Raw genomic sequence first — 20,701 nt, forward strand, 5'->3', positions numbered from 1 at the left:
CTGTCCATTGGTGTAAGTGAGGTGTTAAAGTCCCCCACTATTATTGTGTTACTGTTGATTTCCTCTTTTATAGCTGTTAGCAGTTGCCTTATGTATTGAGGTGCTCCTATGTTGGGTGCATATATATTTATAATTGTTATATTTTCTTCTTGGACTGACCCCTTGATCATTATGTAGTGTCCTTCCTTGTCTCTTGTAATATTCTTTATTTTAAAGTCTATTTTATCTGATATGAGTACTGCTACTCCAGCTTTCTTTTGATTTCCATTTGCATGGAATATCTTTTTTCATCCCCTCACTTTCAGGCTGTATGTGTCCCTAGGTCTGAAGTGGGTCTCTTGTAGACAGCATATATATGGGTCTTGTTTTTGTATCCATTCAGCAAGCCTGTGTCTTTTGGTTGGAGCATTTAATCCATTCACGGTTAAGGTAATTATCGATATGTATGTTCATATGACCATTTTCTTAATTGTTTTGGGTTTGTTTTGTAGGTCTATTTCTTCTCTTGCGTTTCCCACTTAGAGAAGTTCCTTTAGCGTTTGTTGTAGAGCTGGTTTGGTGGTGCTGAATTCTCTTAGTTTTTGCTTGTCTGTAAAGCTTTTGATTTCTCCATCGAATCTGAATGAGATCCTTGCCAGGCAGAGTAATCTTGGTTGTAGGTTCTTCCCTTTCATCCCTTTACACATATTGTGCCACTCCCTTCTGGCTTGTAGAGTTTGTGCTGAGAAATCACCTGTTAACTGTATGGGAGTTCCCTTGTATGTTATTTGTTGCTTTTCCTTTGTTGCTTTTAATAATTTTTCTTTGTCTTTAATTTTTGTCAATTTGATTACTATGTGTCTCAGCGTTTTTCTCCTTGGGTTTATCCTGCCTGGGACTCTCTGCACTTCCTGGACTTGGGTGGCTATTTCCTTTCCCATGTTAGGGAAGTTTTCGACTATAATCTCTTCAAATATTTTCTCGGGTCCTTTCTCTCTCTCGTCTCCTTCTGGGACCCCTATAATGCAAATATTGTTGCAATTAATGTTGTCCCAGAGGTCTCTTAGGCTGTTGTCATTTCTTTTAATTCTTTTTTCTTTATTCTGTTCCACAGCTGCGAGTTCCACCATATTGTCTTCCCGGTCACTTATCCATTCTTCTGCCTCAGTTATTCTGCTATTGATTCCTTCTAGTGTACTTTTCATTTCAGTTATTATATTGTTCATCTCTGTCTGTTTGTTCTTTAATTCTTCTAGGTCTTTGTTAAACATTTCTTGCATCTTCTCGATCTTTGCCCCCATTCTTTTTCCGAGGTCCTGGATCATCTTCACTATCATCATTCCGAATTCTTTTTCTGGAAGGTTGCCTATCTCCACTTCATTTAATTGTTTTTCTGGGGTTTTATCTTGTTCCTTCATCTGGTACATAGTCTTCTGCCTTTCTGTCTTTCTGTGAATGCAGTTTTCATTCCACAGGCTGCAGAATTGTAGTTCTTCTTGCTTCTGCTGTCTGCCCTTTGGTGCATGAGGCTATGCAAGCTTCCTGACGGGAGGGTCTGGTGGTGTGTACAGCTGGGTGTTGCTCTGGTGGGCAGAACTCAGTAAATATTTAATCTACTTGTCTGCTGATGAGTGGGGCTGGGTTCCCTCTCTGTTTGGCTTGAGGTGACCCAGCACTGCAGCCTACCTGGCTCTTTGGTGGGGCTAATGGCAGACTCTGGGAGGGCTCACACCAAGGAGTACTTCCCAGAACTTCTGCTGCCAGTGTCCTTGTCCCTGCAGTGAGCCACAGCCACCCCCCCACCTCAGCAGGAGACCCTCCAACACTAGCAGGTAGGTCTGATTCAGTCTCCTATGGGGTCACTGCTCTTTCCCCTGGGTCCTGATGTGCACACTACTTTGTGTGTGCCCTCCAAGAGTGGAGTCTCTGTTTCCCCCAGTCCTGTTGAAGTCCTGCAATCAAATCCCCTAGACTTCAAAGTCTGATTCTCTAGGAATTCCTCCTCCTGTTGCTGGACCCCCAGGTTGGGAAGCCTGACATGGGGCTCAGAACCTTCATTCCAGTGGGTGGACTTCTGTGGTATAAGAGTTCCCCAGTTTGTGAGTCACCCACCCAGCAGTTATGGGATTCAATTTTATTGTGATTGCGGCCCTCCTACCGTCTCATTGTGGCTTCTCCTGTGTCTGTATGTGGGGTATCTTTTTTGGTGAGTTATAGTGTCTTCCTATCAATGACTGTTCAGCAGTTAGTTGTGATTCCAGTGCTCTCACGAGAGGGAGTGAGGGCACGTCCTTCTACTCTGCCCAAGATAACTATTGATAATTTTTTCTAGTTTTTAAAAAAAGGTTTTTATTGAAGTATAGTTGATTTACAATGTTGAGTGAATTTCTGCTGTACAGCAAAGTGATTCAGTTATACATTTATATATTTTTCATATGCGTTTCCATTATGGGTTATCACAGGATACTGAATATAATTTCCTGTGCTATACAGTAGGACCTTTTGGTTTATCCATCCTAGACATACTAGATTGCATCTGCTAATCCCAAACTCCCAATCCTTCCTTCCCCTACCTCCCCTCCCCCTTGGCAACCACACATCTGTTCTCTATATCTGTGAGTCTGTTGTTTCTGTTTTGTAGATATGTTCATTTGTGTCATATTTATTTAATTGTTTTAAACTTATTTATTTATTTATTTTTATTTTTGGCTGCATTGGGTCTTCGTTGCTGCACACAGGCTCCTTTAGTTGTGGTGAGCGGGGGCTACTCTTCATTGCAGTGTGCAGGCTTCTCGTTGTGGTGGCTTCTCTTGTTGCAGAGCACGGGCTCTAGGCGCACGGGCTTCAGCAGTTGTGACTTGTGGGCTCTAGAGCGCAGGCTCAGTAGTTGTGGTGCACGGGCTTAGTTGCCCCATGGCATGTGGGATCTTCCCAGACCAGGGCTTGAACCCGTGTCCCCTGCCTTGGCAGGCGGATTCTTAACCACTGTGCCACCAGGGAAGCCCATTTGCGTTGTATCTTAGATTCCACATGTAAGTGATACCATATGGTATTTGTCTTTCTGACTTACTTCACTTGGTATGATAATCTCTAGGTCCATGTTGCAACCATGTTGCTGCAAATGGCATTAGTTCATTTTTTTTTTTTTTTTTTTTTTTGCGGTACGCGGGCCTCTCACTATTGTGACCTCTCCCATTGCGGAGCACAGGCTCCGGACGCGCAGGCTCAGTGGCCATGGCTCATGGGCCTAGCCGCTCCACCGCATGTGGGATCTTCCGGACCGGGGCACGAACCCGCGTCCCCTGCATCGGCAGGTGGACTCTCAACCACTGCGCCACCAGGGAAGCCCTAGTTCATTCTTTTTTATGGCTGAGTAATATTCCATTGTATATAAACACCACATCTTCTATATCCATTGCTCTGTCAAGGGACATTTAGGTTCTTTCCATGTCTTGGCCCAGTAGTTTCTATATATGTGTATATTTAAGCTGTATCTGCATTTCAAAGTGTTTATTGTGTTAAACATTGAAAGAGTATAGGCCACTCAGTTGAGAGGAAATTTGACAGGTTAGGGTGCACAGGGACTGGCATCCAACAAGTGGACTGGCCCAAGTTACTACTTACTAGGGGTGTGATAACTAATTACCTAATCTGGAGACCTCCGTTTCCTCATCTGTAAAATGAGGGTAATAATAATTACCTCCTGGAGTTGCAGAGAGGATTAAATGTACAGCAGTTAGCCCAGTGCCAGAAAATGGTAAATTTGATATATTGCACTACTACAACTGTCACTAGAAATATAAGCCTGTTTTAGATCATGTGCTTTGCAAAGCAGAACTAGTTGTCTTTTTAATAAAGGAGCATACAAGTGACATATTTTTCCTATAAACTATTATATACATAATAGTTAAAATCTTGGGAAATTAGGGCTTCCCTGGTGGCGCAGTGGTTGAGAGTCCGCCTGCCGATGCAGGGGACATGGGTTCGTGCCCCGGCCCGGGAAGATCCCACATGCCGCGGAGCGGCTGGGCCCGTGAGCCATGGCCGCTGAGCCTGCGTGTCCGGAGCCTGTGCTCCGCACGGGAGAGGCCACAACAGTGAGAGGCCCGTGTACCACAAAAAAAAAAAAAAAAAAAAAAAAAAAATCTTGGGAAATTAGATCTCTCTTCTCACTTTTAAATATTACAATATATTATTTTTTTTCTTCTCTTTGAATAAGTTTAGGTAACCTAAAATTTACTTGTTAATCTTTTTAACAAGTGGATATTGCTTTTTAATATTCTAAGAATTGGAGTTAAGTACCTGGTTATATCTGTGATATGTCTGTCTTATTTTACACAAGCTGTCTTCCCATAAGTAAAACTCAGAAAGATGTGCTCCAATTTGAGAATTAGCTGATGCATGCAGAAGAAATTCACTCATCAATGTACGGGCATGTTCTGATGATAGAATAACTGGCTGATTTCAGAAAGGAAAAAGATGACCTAGTCCATTTTACCTGCTGATGGAAAACATCCTTACATTACGTTGTCAGAGACCTGAGGGTAGAAAGTGTGTACTCCTTTTTGGAATTGTAACTAAAATGATGTGACTCTGGAGGACCCACAGTATGAGAACATGCTACCAAAAAGATCACTTTGTCTTCTGGGAAGGATACTAAATGGCAGGGCATGGGGCTAGACCACAGATGTTTGGCTTAACAGTTCACAGTTGAGGATGGTAGGTAGTCTCAGAAAATTATAAAATGCCTCTGCTGAGCCGGTTACCACTAAGATTCCACCTACGTGTGCACTACTTAAATACCTTCCTACATACTTGAGCCTTAGTGACCTGTCAGCAGAGGGTGTCTGTGACAGTTACATGAGAATGGCCTTATTTGCTTAGGATTGTGTGTGGGTGTTGAACACGGCACTTTTAGCATAAATTTATGAGGTGCAAGCTTTTAATGCAAAGATGACTCATAAGGTTTCAGAATGTGTAAATATGAAGCACAATCTAACTTATACCGTCACTGGTACTCACCCACAGCAAAACTAGCCTGGGTTGATTACCAAATTGTTTGGACTACCAGGAAATTCACAAAGTTTGTCACTCTTAATAGGCTGATGACAAAAATTCTTGGGTTGATTGTAACACTTGTTTGGCACTACCATCTTAAACCAGTGTTATATGTACTTAATCTGCATTTTGCAATATTATGATTGATGGCAGCATTCAATTAACTCTATTTCCGAGATTGTGAAGAAGTCAATTCTTTTGAGAAGTTACACTAGAAAACTTAAACAGACAGCAATTGTATAATACAGTACAAAAAAATTAGAGGCAACAGAAAAAGGATCATAACTAAACATTTGATATGGATGTTGAAATAAAACTAACATCAGCATTTTTCGTGATTCGTTTCTGATGAATCACAGAACTCGCATTTCTCTTGCGAGTTTTATGCAATTGCTACAAAAATGTCATAAAAATTTCCTTTAACTGAAGATGAACTGGTAAAGAATAGACCTTTAACCTTATTGGGAGCAATACCTGGAAGTAGATTATTTAGCTGTCAGAACAATAAAACCTTGGAAACTGTGACCAAACAGATACATCCTGGAGACCCAGAATTCAACAGGATATTGTTTTAATACTTTAAAATGTTGTGGCCCTTAGAAGACAGGCAGAATATGAAAGAATAAAAATATAAAGGATCTTAACCAATTTTGTAAATGGAATCAACCGTTATTCATAGTTCCCGTAAAATTGCTACTGATACTATGTATAAAATAGATAACTAATGAGAACCTACTGTGTAGCACAGGGAACTCTACTCAGTGCTCTGTGGTGACCTAAATGGGAAGGAAATCCAAAAAAGAGGGGATAGATATATACATATAGCTGATTCACTTTGCTGTGCAGTAGAAACTAACACAACGTTGTAAAGCAACTATAATAAAAATTTAAAAATAAATAAACTTATGGATAGAAAAAGATTTATGTTGAACTTAAAAAGTTAAACACAGTAAGTTTTTGGATTCTAACTTTATCAGTTGATTGTGAACTTACAAAATAAATTTCTGATTAGCTCTGCATAAAAAATTTAAAACACCATAGAGGTGTTTTTTTCCTTTTTAAAAAAATTTCGTATGTCAGTAGAAACAAAGGCCAGAGAAGAGGTTTTAAAGCTTTAACTACTGCATACTCAGAAAGTAAGAAAAACACTGGCATTTAGCTTTTGATCACTCCTATGTAAAATAAGAATCATAGAGTCACTAAAGAAACAGTCAACAGGAAGGATTTTTGAGATTAAACATATTTACAATAAAAACAAATTTCTGGACATTGGATCATTCTTTTATTAACTTTGGAGGCCCACTTGAGAATCTCATTTATGAGAACACCCACAGATAACAAATAAATAAGCCTGTATTCCCTGAAATGCCACCCGTGCACACAGCTGGGCCATAAGTTGGTTTTTAGTTAAATAGCAGCTACCATATTTGGTCTTATGCTTCAAGCTGTTACAAACACAACACGTTTGCTCAATTCTAACTTCAGCTTTTTACTAACTGAATTCATTTCCTATAAGAGACAGACCTCCTAGTTTCATTAGGTTAATGTCTTGTTGATTTTCTTTTGAAGACTCAGTGCAGTATTAAGTGAAGTCACCAGCAAAATGGGTACTGTGTCAGTAATACTTAAAACATTTGAGTAGCCAAGTGAGCAGACCATGTGTTAGGAAATTCCTTGCATGCTTATTTAGGTTTCAAGTCTTTCAATACCATCAACTATAATTGTAAAGGCACACTAGGTGCTCACAGTCACCAAACCTTAAAGCTTTTACCCAAGTGGTTTTACTAATTAAGGACAGGAAAAAGCACTTTTTCCCCCCTGCCTTCTGATAGGTTCAACGGGACTGTCAAAAGAATGATTATTCATGGCAAGCATTATTTTCAAGCATTCAGCTTAATAATTTTTTAAAAAGTGACCTCAAGTTGAAATGTACTACCATTATGACTTTATAAGCACACCCCATCTCTTTCTGTTAACTATTCCAGTCCTGGCTGATCTCGAGTGTCACTCACTAAATGTGCTTTCTTTCACCTGTAAAGTATCTACTACCATAATACCTACTGAACACAGAATGCAGTTAAATGTCAGTTCCTTATTCATCCCTCTGTAACACACTGAAATTTGGATTTTATCTGAGTGGTAATAGTTCCCATTCAACTAGGTATTGGGTTCCCAAAGGGCAAAGACCATGTCTTATATTTCTTCTGTGGCCTCCACCCTCACCTGAGTGTGTGGCTCAGCACTGTTTTTGAAGCTGAGCCATCAGCTCAGTGAGTGTGTGGCTTCAGCACTATTTTTGCACTTTGTTGCAAAGCTTCTGCTAATTCTCTACCACAGGTTAGTTGAATTTCATATAATTAGCCCTTAATACTGAGACCAAATCACATTAAGACTTTGCAAATATTAGCATATCATGAATGTTAAATCCTAATGTTCCCCCTTTTATTTATTAATTTAGCTGGTTAGACATGGTGGGTAGTTTTCAAAATGTCTTTGTAACATTCTCTTAAGTGAGAACAAAATAAACCAAATTCTCTCTCTGACAGACCAGAGTACCTGTCTGCCAAATAACTTTATAAAAATGAAGGTAGCTGACAATAATATTTAGTCTTAAGGTATAATAAGCCCCTGGCCCCTAACACTCAAGTCCAGACCAAATGAGAGAGGGGAGACAGGTAGGCTAATACTACTGTGAGGAGTGCTATGCAGAAAGCTCTATAAACAGAGATACGTGGGGCACACAAAGTCTTTATTGCCACAGGAAGCAACTGCACTCATCCCACGTCACCAACAGCTTTAATAGTCACAGAAACGCAGACTTCACGTAATAAAGTACAAAACAGACTTGGGGAGAAATGGTCCCTTGGACTATATTGGTTGTAATACTGAGGTAACCAATTGACCTTGTTCAGTGAAAATACCTCTAACACAATGAAAAAAATCAACTAGTTATAACATCCAATTCATATATACAATTCAAATAAAAATATATATTATTTGCTTCAATGTATAGCAAGTTTAATACATTAGTGTTTACAAAATAAAAACTGTATTCTACTGAAATTTTTCTTGTGCTTCCCCCTTATCACTAAGCATGAAAGACCAGAAAAGTATGATACTTAAGGAAACTTATTTATGGATTTAAAGATGCAGTTTGTGCGGTCATGAAAGACAGATAAATATTAGTTGTAAGATTACCACATCTTTAAAAATTTTTGCTTATTAAAATCTACAAACTTGAACCATAAGACACAATTAAAAAAAACCCACAGAATTTCTCAAAATAGATTAGAATACAGGAAACGTTTCATGAAACTACTGAGATACTAACCAGTTCTATGGCTAATATTAAAAACTGAACAATCTATGTAAATCGTATTCATACTATTTCTATGCACAGTGAACAATACAATCACAATAATCAACCTCAAGCTAGCAACAAAGTTGCAAAGTCCATAAAAAGCTTCTTCAGTGGGCAAAACACTATGGTACAATTAAAACATTTAGGAAGGAAAAAAAGCCTTTTAATAGTATAAAAGTTGTTTACTGGTGTTTCTACTGTAAAGCTATTCTACAAATCAAAATGAAAAAGGAATTATATATGTGACAGTGATCAGAGACTACAGTGCAGACATTTCATCTAACATTTGGCTGATGAATTTTAGTATAATAGATTATAACTTAATATTTTTTACATAGTTATGACCTAGAGCAGAACCGAAAACAACACAAAAAACACATATTCCAAGTCAATACACTCTTCTCAGCAATATCTGGGTTTAGATGAATCTGGAGGAAGTAGGTAAAGCTGTCAAACATCTTCTCTTAAACCAACAGAAAAAATGTAAATTGGTAGAAGTAGTATTTGTTTTTCACTATGGATTCCAATGTGAAATTCTAGTAAGTATGCAAGTATGTTATTAACATCTAAGCACACCCTCATATATAGGCATACAACCCATTAATTAAATAGGGGGAATTAAAACAGATTTTCAAGTTAAAATGAGTTTTAAGAAAAAACTGCATTCATAAATCTGAAAAGTATACGAAAATGAAATTGTAAAATAAATAATATGTGTCAACTAAACCTCCATAGAAATATGCCTGCAAATGTGGATGCACTGATTGTCTAAACCTGTGATGGTCTGCATGGGAAGACATTCCCCAGGGAGAGCCATCTAGCTTCTCTGACTCTGGTGCGTAGAGAAGAATTTCTGGATATAAAACAGTACTTACTCTACTATATATTATAGCCTTTGTTAACAGTCACCATCCTTATCACATTTAGGGTTAACTTACTATGTCTTAATCTATATAACACATTCTGAAATAATAATTTTAAGTCAAGGCTTTTACACATCTGTCCACTTGTTTCTAGTTCTCTGTCCAACTAATAGCTTCCTATTTTTGTTATACCTTAAGTAGCTATCATAAAATGCAACCTGGGTCAACTAGGTAAGAGAGGTTTTTATACTCTATTGCTCATTTTTTTGACATTACTCCAGTATTTATTAACTATGTGCCTAATTAAGCCAGTAAAAATGACATGTGACTACTATGAAATGACACATTTCCTATTAAACAAAATCAGTTTTATCAGATATTAAATCTACAACATTTTCCTGACTTAAATTGAGTATTTGCTTTCCATTTTTCCAAAGTCATTACAACTTTGCCAATAACTACATCACTTAAACTTTCTTTTTTATGACTGCAAAGATTCTAAACTCTGACATACAATATTTACGCAAAACACACTTAAAGTAGACAATGAAATTTCAAGTAAGATAAACTGTATCCACACCTATTGGCCCAAACAGGTCTCAACATCTAGATTTTACTTCTATAAATTATACAAATACATTGTACATTCTTAAATAATTAATGCTTACAATATTAATTTGTAAGCCTTTCCACATAAAATGACTTACAGAGGAATGTGGATCAGTATTTCTGTTACAGATTGTAACATTCTCTTAATTTTCTTTTGTGGCTGTAGTTTTGTCTTCCTGGTTTCCACAGATTACTGTATCAGTCCTTAAGCTTTGGCTATGAAATCTGTTTGTGCTGAATGAGGCAACATTGGTTATTAAGGCTTATTTCTATGATGGAGCATTATCCTTAAATCTGATGCCATTTCCAGAGAACAGTGGGAGAATCATAGCTATCTTGAATCTTCAGGCTCTGTTTTGATGACTTTCTTTTCTAAAGTAAAAGCTGAGTGAGGGTAGTCTTTTAAAATCCCCAGGCTCTCTGTATAAAAAGAGAAACACAAAATGTATTGATATTTTAAATCAATGGATACAAAAAAACAAACTTAAAAACAAACCCCCAAACTCCAAAGCAAGCAGTATCAATTATTCATGACTCTGCAATTCCATATAAAATTTTTATGTTTACAGAGTTGAGGTTAAGAGTTTGGATTCTGGATTTATATTCCATTTCTGCCAATTACTAGCTGTATACATCTCTGGGCAAGTTACACACCTCTCTGAGCCTTAGTGTCTTCATCTATAAAATGGGGATAGTATCTACACAGGGTGATATGAGACTTAAATCATAAAATGTATATAAAGCACACAGCATATAGAACCTACTGATTTTTATTTAATGCTTGGTCCAAAGTGATACATAAAATATATAAAATAAAACTGGCCACTCGTATGCAACAAAGTTATTGTCTAAAATATTTACTATCAATGAAGACATGAGGCAGAAAAACAGCTTCTATGTTTAAACATGGAACTATTTTTAAAAGTTTCTCTAGCCATGAAACCTTAAGGTGGGAGAAATAGGGATAAAAGAATGAAGATTCTATTTTCACAGGACTCATTCCTTGGAGTTACATGAATAATTATTTCAACGTCAAACAAATACTACAGAATGCCAATAAAATGTAATATTTACATGAAGTACTAATACTGGGGGATACACACACACACACACACACACACACACACACACTTTAAAAAGGATTCTAGAAAAGTAACCAACATTAATAGCTTATCTGAAATTAGGCAGTTCACTTCATGAATTTTCCTCTCTATACAGAAATTCAGCATAAGAAGAAGAATAAAAATAGTAGCTACCATTTACTGAGTTCCTATCAGCCAGGCAATGCCTATAGGCGATCTTGTTTAATCCTCATAACTATTCTATGAGGCAGAAATTATTTCTATTTTACAGATGAAACAAGTGATTTCAAGTAACTCCTAAAGTTACTTTAGCTCAAAGATTGGATGATACCAGATTCTTTCAAATGGTGTTGGTGTCTAATACTTTAAGTCTGTATAACTCACTTTACTTGGATAAAAACATGAAAACACCAAACTATAATAAGGAACAGCTTGTCCTTTTATGGAGCTCAGTTTACTTCTGAAATACAAATATCATCCCCCAAATGCAGCTGCATGAAAAGTTTAGATTTTGGTACACAAGGTTTTCTTAGCAGGACAGCAAACATATAGTCCATCAATTTCATATTATGAAAGGCTGGAAAAGGGAATTACATAACTGAAACCAGCCATTTATTATCTGGTTCAGAATTGTGTATAAAGTCACCATTCATGTAATAGCTAATCAAAATAATCTCAATCTTCAAGAGCTTTTCCCTGTCAGTCCTTTGGAATATCATGTTCTCAAAAAGACTGGCTATTAACATAGCAATCTGTTACTTCCAAGGGGAGAAAACGGACTAGTAACATCATTAGTAATGACCCTTTTTTAAGGAGGGGGACAGTGGAAGTTAGGAGATTAGAATGGAAAGATGGTTTATTCAAATATTACTCCCTCTAAGCACATCCCACATTCTCACCTGATGAGTGGGACTTCGCCTCACTGGAGTAATGTCTACTCAGCTCCCCATCCACCACAAAATGACGGAGTTGTCTGTTCTGTAAATTAGGCATTCGGAGGTTCAAAGGTCTTTCACCTAATGAAAAGAAAAAAAAAAGCAATATGAGTAATTAAAGACGCATCATGGTTTTTCTTAAAAATAAGTTTTCACAAATCGCCTGAACACTCCTTAGGAAATAAGTAAGGAAAGTCGACAGGCACTGGAAGAATTTAAATAGCTGGAGAAATATCTAAAATAATAGTTTAGGAGGAAAATGGCAACTCATGCTAGTCTCAAGATCTACCATTCTGCCAGGACATTTTGAAGAGCTAATCACAAACTAAAGAAAAGACTGAGATTTCCAGTATGCACCCCAGCTCTGGCAGATAATGCATCACCTCTGTGGGGCATTTTCTTACTAGTGCAACCATTTTACCAAGGCAGGTCACTAACCACATAACAACAAATACTACAGAGACAGAGATGGCTTCAAGCCAATTACCCATTACTAGAACAACAACAACAACAAAACCTATGGCAAATCCATGAAAAAATATAATTAGAACAGATATGGTAAAAAAGGTTTCATATGCCAAATCATACTCTATCATAAACCTAAATCCATCATACTTAGCAAATTGTTGCCCTACACTGGATTATCCTGGGGTCACAAATTAGAGTCATCAAATCTTTCATTAATGCCTTTGCATCTTAACTCCAGTCTTTTTTAAAAAAAATTAACTAATTAATTAATTTATTTTTGGCTGTGTTGGGTCTTCGTTGTTGCACGCGGGCTTTCTTTAGTTGTGGCGAGCAGGGGCTACTCTTCATTGCAGTGCGCGGGCTTCTCGTGGTGGCTTCTCTTGTTGCAGAGCACAGGCTCCAGGCGCAAGGGCCTCAGTAGTTGTGGCTCGCAGGCTCTAGAGCCCAGGCTCAGCAGTTGTGGTGCACGGGCTTAGTTGCTCCACGGCATGTGGGATCTTCCCAGACCAGGGCTCGAACCCGTGTCCCCTGCACTGGCAGGCGGATTCTTAACCACTGCGCCACCAGGGAAGTCCCTTAACTCCAGTCTTAACTGTCAAGGATGACTGGAGAAGTTAAACAAGACTTCTACTAAAAAGTTTCTGTAATATTTTAAAAAGGAAGAACGTTCTTTGCCAGTACTCTGATCTGCTGATGTGTAATGTTTTACTCTATAGTTAAAGAATGCGGGTTAAGATGGTATTCTTACTTAGAAAGAAAACTTATTTTTTTGACGACAGTAACCACTCTCTGAAAAAAGTATAATAATACATAAAAAAAAAGTCCTACAAAATTGTTTTTCTTCAAACACTATCACTATTTGAAACTAGAGGATCTAGTTCTATACCTATATGCTATGCATCTCCCTCCACGCAAGTGCAAGCTCCAAGGGAGCAGGGAGCTTTATCTTATTCACTGCTACATTTTCAGTGCCTAGAAGTGTGCCTGGCACATAGGAGATACTAAAAAAATATTTGTTGAATGAGTGAATGACAATGACTTGGGATTTTCTTCACATTGTGGATACAAAAAAATGAAATAATTTTTAAAATGGTAAAAATGCTCATGAATCAAAACTTTCTACACCTGTGTTTAAGGGAACAATTTCCAAAGTATACACCACACAAAATATTTTCATAGGGACTACAGGCCAATGTGAAGCCTGAAAGAAGACAAAATTTCTACAAGTCTCTCCATTCTTATATTGTCTCCTCAAATCTCTGTACTCTGTCCTAGTACTTTAGAAGCAGTCACCACATTCTCTTAGGAACCAAATGTTATAAATTTCAGACAAATCTGTTTATGAAGCCTAAAAAAATCCAAAGTTTTAATCTTTTAAAAAATGATAAACATCTCCCATGGAATCCATTTCTTCAGGAAAAATGATCTGTACTGTTTACATCTCCCATTCCCATCCACCCTCTACAAAATATATGTCAATCACATGTGCCAGCTATTATTTAGGGATAATAAGGTTAAAAAAAAACTCTACAAGTTATATTTGCAGGAAGAATTCTTTCCTTTTTATAAAAAGGGACAATTTAAAAATTAATTTTGATAGAGAACCTATAAAATAATCTCCATAAAATATCAAGTTTTAAAAAACCAGCCATTTTTTGTTTCCCTTTGAAGTGCACAGAGTAGCTGGCTCTAAAGGTGTGGGTCACTCTAAAGATGTACCTTGTCCATCAGTGTTATCAGAAGTCAAGCCATTAGGGCTGTGCTCTTCTGAGCTTTGCCTGTAAAGTCCTGCACACAGTCTTCTTTCAGCATGCTGCAGTCTGTCATAGCCAGCTTGGGTGCAAAGGAACTCCATCTGCTTTGCCATCACCTTTTCAGGCTGCTAGTAAGTAAAGTGAAAATAAAGTAACTAAAACATTCTAGATTTTTTAATGGTTTAAAGATGCCAATTTCAGACTGCAGCAAATATATTTAGTAGTCATTAAAATTAGTTCATACTTCATGTGGTATACACGTTCCATAAATATGCACTGATGTCTATATCATCATGTTAAAACACAGAATGTTAGATTTTGTACGAAAGGAAAAAACTTTCTGCTCAATTCTGTAAAGAGAATTCCATTCTAGCTCAAAAGCAAAATAACCTTAGCTTTGTTTTCTAAGATACCAAGTCCTTTTAAAGATTTTTTAAAAAAGGAACCTCAGAGCAACAGCAACATCTGTTATAAACTGCTTCTAAAACACAGGGCGAAGTCTTGGCGTTTTTATTTTAGGATCTGGCACTACACAAACTCTGATATGATGACAGTATATTTGGGGGAGAAAAGGTGTAAAACGGCTGTCTAGAAGAACAAGACAAACACACCTCCCTCTAAAATTAAGCAATGCAACTTATGCAGAAAAACATCAGTGCCAACGAGGATCTTCACCTTCATCATGGAATGAAACTGCAGTATTTTCCAACCCATCATAAAAAGACATGTTTTAAAGTACACAATTAGTTGGCTGACATATAAATTTATCTCTGCATGTGTTCTCTAAGTCCCTTCTCTATGCACTGCTCTAAATTACCTATGTGTGATAATACCTATGACAGTCAAAGCAGTGATATTCTGCCAAGGAGGTAATAGTCAAAATACACAGATAGGAATCACTGCCATGCTATACAGAAGAGCAATACAAGGCATCTACTATATAAAGTTATATATATGTTACAAACAATCCTGATTCACAGTAGTAAAAATCAATAGGTGAAATATATTAACTCATAGAATAGGATGAAAGCTTATACTGTTATTCTGAATCAAATAAACGAATGGATAAAGAAGATGTGACACATATATACAATGGAATATTACTCAGCCATAAAAAGAAACGAAATTGAGTTATTTGTAGTGAGGTGGATGGACCTAGAGTCTGTCATACAGAGTGAAGTCAGAAAGAGAAAAACAAATACCGTATGCTAACACATATATATGGAATCTAAAAAAAAAAAAAAAAAAAAAGGTTTTGAAGAACCTAGGGGCAGGACAGGAATAAAGACGCAGACGTAGAGAATGGACTTGAGGATACGGGGAGGGGGAAGGGTAAGCTGGGACAAAGTGAGAGAGTGGCACAGACATATATACACTACCAAATGTAAAACCGATAGCTAGTGGGAAGCAGCCGCATAGCACAGGGAGTTCAGCTCGGTGCTTTGTGACCACCTGGACGGTTGGGATAGGGAGGGTTAGAGGGAGACGCAAGAGGGAGGAGATATGGGGATATATGTATATATATATATGTATATATATATATATATGTATATATATATATATATATATATATATATATATATATATATGTATATATATATGTATATATATATATGTATATATATATGTATATATATATATAGCTGATTCACTTTGTTATAAAGCAGAAACTAACACACCATTGTAAAGCAATTATACTCCAATACAGATGTTAAAAATAAATAAATAAACGAGATCAAAAGGAACCATAACTTCAATTCATTTAAATTTGTAACTAATTAATTAATAAAATTTCAATAAGATTTCTGAGGGGGAAATGTATTTTTCATCCTCTTAACATGAAAACACAAAACTTGGCACTACTAAATCTGACCAAAAGCAGTCACTAGTGAGAAGATCAACAGGAATAAAACTTACAGTACTTTCTAAAAGGCAAAAATGACTTTTTAAAATGTTAATTTCTGTGTACACGATCAAATAACTTAGCAGCAAAAGCACCTGAAGCTATATATTAATTAATTTTGCATTATACATGAATTGAAATGATTCAACAATAGTTACAATGTTGACTATTAATATATTATTGAGAACTAGAACTATTTTATCTCAGAGTTGTATTACACACATAATCAACATGGCTGTTTTCCTGGTATCAAGTTGCTTCTTTCTTAAGTAGAGAATCTGTATTAATTCCTACAAAACTTCAAAGAAAAAATAAGTAGCAGATGTCGGGTTTTGCTCACAAAGCAAACTAAACCTAGCTGATGCTGCTATCTCACTGATACAGCTGTGGATCAGGTGACATTGTAAAAACAACCAGAAATAAATTCAGTCTTTGGATGAAAGTGAATTTAAAACTGAAGCTAGTCGAAGCAGCCATTTATTTTTTAACCTACAGATGCTGTTATGAAATAGTAACTGGTGGTTGACGTTACCTGTGAACTAAGAGCAGCGAGTTCCTCACTCTTAGCTTTAGCCTGCTGGAAGAGTGTCTGCACAGAGTCCTGGAAATCTGGAAACCCATCCTGTGGGTCAAAGAATATGTCCTTTTTACTTTCAAATAACCATATTATCAAAAACTCAGAAAATGAAGTAAAGAAATCCACCTTAATCCTATTACCTGAATAATCATGATTAAGATTTTAATGTACAATACTTGATTTCAGTCTCTCAAGGTACAATTACCTTATTTCTACAGTTGTAACCTCAATAAAAACATAAATGAAAAAGATTAAAAGTTTATACATCCACAGTGTTTTACACTGGAACATAGATTTTATGATCATTGATAATAATGATTATATAACATTTCATCTGGTGGTTTGACAGTTTAATCACTATCTTCATATTGGACATTTAGATTATTCGCCTTATTTTTGGTTTTATGAGAAACACTGCAAAAATATTTTCATGGAGACAGCATTTTCCATAGTTTAGATGATCTAATACAATAGGTTCCCAGAAGTAGAATTAGTACAAAGGGATGAATATTTTTATGTCCTTTACATATGTTCCTCAAGGGCCTTTATTGCTTTATTGTATCATAAGCAATATATGACAGTTTTCCTTGCCAGTACTGGGTGTTGTTTTCTTAATTGTAGCCAATTTATACTTTTGTTTTGATAATCAAAAAATTTTTTAGGGCTTCCCTGGTGGCGCAGTGGTTGAGAGTCCGCCTGCCGATGCAGGGGACACGGGTTCGTGCCCCTGTCCGGGAAGATCCCACATGCTGCGGAGCGGCTGGGCCCGTGAGCCATGGCCGCTGAGCCTGCGCGACCGGAGCCTGTTGCTCCGCGACAGGAGAGGCCACAACAGTGAGAGGCCCGCGTACCGCAAAAAAAAAAAAAAGTTTTAATTTTGTATACTATAGTTGTATATTACTTATATTTTACTTTGTGACTTCTTCTATTACTATACTATTCAAAAAGACATTCTCCTTTAGAGATTTGAGAAGTACTCAAATCTACCCTCTAGTTTTCTAAAGCTTTATTTTATTGCTTCTTTTGTTTTTAAATTTTAACTCTCTATCCCATCTGGAATTTATTTTGTTATATGTAATGTGGTAAAAATCCAAAGTAAATTCCCAACCTGAATTTCTGCAGAATTCTTCCATGCTGACTTGTGATTTCTCCTTTACCAGTTCAAAGGACAGGTGATAGGGCTTTGGAATTAGAAAGACCTGCACTTGTGTTCCGATTCCACCACCACTTACTAGCTACATGACACTGGATGAGTAACTTAACCTTTCTGAACTTCAGTTCCTTCATATGAATAATAAGGATAAGAGAACCTATCTATTGGGGTTGTTGTGAGATAAAGTAAATGAGATATTGCCTTTAGCATACAATAACTGCTGAGTATCAGTGTGTATTCTTATATATTCTTATTTATATGTATTCTTATATTAAATAGTACATTCTTATATTAAACATAAGTATATTCTTTTTTTTTTTTTTTTGCGGTACACAGGCCTCTCACTGCCGTGGCCTGTCCCGCTGTGGAGCACAGGCTCCAGATGCGCAGCCTCAGCAGCCATGGCTCACGGGCACAGCCGCTCCACGGCATGTGGGATCTTCCCGGACCGGGGCACGAACCCGTGTCCCCTGCATCGGCAGGCGGACTCTCAACCACTGTGCCACCAGCGAAGCCCCTAAGTATATTCTTATATTAAGTAGAGTGTACTCGGGACACTGTACTCCTGCACAACACTGCAACTTAAATTATTTCCGTTTTATACCATACACATACACACACACACACACACACACACACACACATGCGCAAATATGTTTACTAATTTTATCAAGGTTGTTTTTGGCCTGTTTAGTGCTCCACATGAAATTTATAACTACAAACATCATGACAGCATGGTTTTACTAACTTTACTGAAAACTACGCAAGGAACCCTCAAAGACATTGTCAGTAACTTCCAAAACGTTTCTCTCCTTGTTTGATAAAGCTGTATATTTGTAGCAAAAGGTGAATAATGAAAAACTGAAGTTGTTATATAATAACAGAGCAGAAAAAGTTGTAATAATAACAAAATATGTACCTTATTTGAAATATGAAACACTGGTTCAAAGATTTTCCCCATTGGGGTCTTTTCAAAAAATTATTTCTCCACTGCAAATCTCATGTTTTCAAATACTTCATCTACCAAAGTTCATTTCCTAGGTAATAATTAATTTCCCATTTTTTAAAATCCAAAGACATGAAATAAAATAATTAGAATCAAGAACAAATAAATTTAACATCTTGAAATAGTCTTATGTAGCTCCATGGTGGGTTATACAATCAGCCTTTTTAAATTATTAAAAATAGCCACCTTTCTAGGCCCCTACAAGACCAAGGACCCTGGGCTTAGAGGAATGTATAGAATATAATCATTAACTGAGCTAGAATGAATTTTATACAAGTATATATACTTGAAATCTAAATGAAAAGTTCACTTTTCTTAGTCATTCCATTTTTCTCCTAAGAATTTATTTAGGCCTAAAAATCCAGCTTTATCTTTAACAAACTCTCCTTTAATTTAAGTTCTGAAGTTCAGTGAGGTAAGCTAGTAGGAGATTTAGAAAACAACATCAGTAAGAGGAGCTATCATTTTTCAGGTGCCTACAATGAACCAGTTCCTGACTATGTTCTGTAATTTACTTATATTGTCTCATTTAATCCTCACACAAACAACCCTGTGTTTCCCTCATTTTACAGCTACAGAGATTAGCTTCAAAGCCTATGCTAAAATCACAAAATCCCTGAGTTGCCACCTTTATGAGACTCACAACAGTAAGTAGAGGCATTTCTTTTATTTCCTTTACTTTAGAAGACAGATCCAAAAAAATATTGCTGTGATTTATGTCAAGGAGTGTTCTGCCTGTGTTTTCTTCTAGGAATTTTATAGTATCCGGTCTTACATTTAGGTCTTTAATCCATTTTGAGCTTATTGTTGTATATGGTGTTAGAGAATGTTCTGATTTCATTCTTTTACATGTAGTTGTCCAGTTTTCCCAGCACCACTTACTGAAGAGACTGTCTTTCTCCACTGTATAGTCTTGCCTCCTTTCTCGTAAATTAATTGGCCATAACTGTGTGGGTTTATTTCTGGGCTCTCTATCCTATTCCATTGATCTGTGTGTCTATTTTTGTGCCAATACCATACTGTTTTGATTACTGCAGCTTTGTAGCATAGAACTATCATATGACCCAGCATTTCCACTCCTGCTTATATATTCGAAAGAAACAAAAACACTAATTCAAAAAGATACATGCACCCCAATGTTCATAGCAGCATTATTTACAATTGCCAAGATATAGAAGCAACCTAAGTGTCTACCAACAGATGAATGGATAAAGAAGATGTGGTAATATATATACAATGGAATATTACTCAGCCATAAAAAAGAATGAAATTTTGCCATTTGCAGCAACATGGATGGATGTGGAGAGCATTATGCTAAGTAAGTCAGACAGAGAAAGACAAATACTGTGTATCACTTATATGTAGAATCTAAGAAAATATAACAAACTAGTGACTATAACAAAAAAGAAGCAGATTCATAGATATAGAGAACAAATTAGTGGTTACCAGTTGGTGGGGGCATAATATAGGGGTGGGGAGTAAAGGTACAAACTCTCAGGTATAAGACAGACTCAAGGATGTATTGTAAAACACGGGGATATAGCCAATATTTTATAATAACTCTAAATGGAAAGCAACCTTTAAAAACTGTATAAAAAATAATTTTTAAATAAAAAAAAATTCTTTAAGAAAATTTTTAAAAATGCGGATAACCACAGTACCCAGCTAACTTCACAACAATTTTAAAGAAGCAAAAAATTCTTGAAAAACACTCGGCACAATGCGTGGCATGCAGAAATTAACCCAATAAATGTTTGTTACGGATACTTATTAAGTTAACCCAAAAAGTCACCAGATTTAATCAGAGTAAAACAATAGCATGCTGTGATATTACTATATCTCTGTGATACAGGGGGAATAAGATAAATTTTAGAAATATTTACATAGTATAGATATCTTAGAGAATGAGCTAGGCATTTAACACTAAAACCACCAAGAGAATATTGACTATAT

At 36.6% G+C, this 20,701-nt stretch overlaps 1 protein-coding gene and 1 long non-coding RNA gene across 10 annotated transcripts in view; one reads left to right on the plus strand and one right to left on the minus strand.

The window, feature by feature from the left end:
* Positions 1-7,765: 7,765 nt before the first annotated feature.
* NAB1 (NGFI-A binding protein 1) overlaps positions 7,766-20,701 on the minus strand; it is a 45,016-nt gene continuing 32,080 nt past the window's right edge. For 5 of the 9 annotated variants that reach the window (XM_027125617.1, XM_027125608.1, XM_027125567.1 and 2 more), the window contains 5 exons: positions 16,545-16,634; positions 14,075-14,237; positions 11,852-11,968; positions 11,045-11,080; positions 7,766-10,290 (listed from right to left, as the gene is read on the minus strand). In XM_027125617.1, the coding sequence (XP_026981418.1) occupies positions 10,202-10,290; positions 11,045-11,080; positions 11,852-11,968; positions 14,075-14,237; positions 16,545-16,634 (495 nt within the window). In that variant the 3' untranslated portion in view covers positions 7,766-10,201. The remainder of the gene's footprint in view (positions 10,291-11,044; positions 11,081-11,851; positions 11,969-14,074; positions 14,238-16,544; positions 16,635-20,701) is intronic. The other 4 variants (XM_027125636.1, XM_027125588.1, XM_027125578.1 and 1 more) reach the window with 3 other exon arrangements.
* Positions 18,802-20,701, plus strand: part of LOC113630378 (uncharacterized) — a 29,584-nt gene continuing 27,684 nt past the window's right edge. Inside the window, exon 1 of the long non-coding RNA XR_003436943.1 lies at positions 18,802-19,395. This is a non-coding gene — a long non-coding RNA (uncharacterized LOC113630378). The remainder of the gene's footprint in view (positions 19,396-20,701) is intronic.

Source organism: Aethalodelphis obliquidens, unplaced genomic scaffold (assembly GCF_003676395.1).
Source record: "Aethalodelphis obliquidens isolate GAN/ISIS:26980383/991018 unplaced genomic scaffold, ASM367639v1 scaffold2, whole genome shotgun sequence".
Lineage (NCBI taxonomy): Eukaryota > Metazoa > Chordata > Mammalia > Artiodactyla > Delphinidae > Aethalodelphis > Aethalodelphis obliquidens.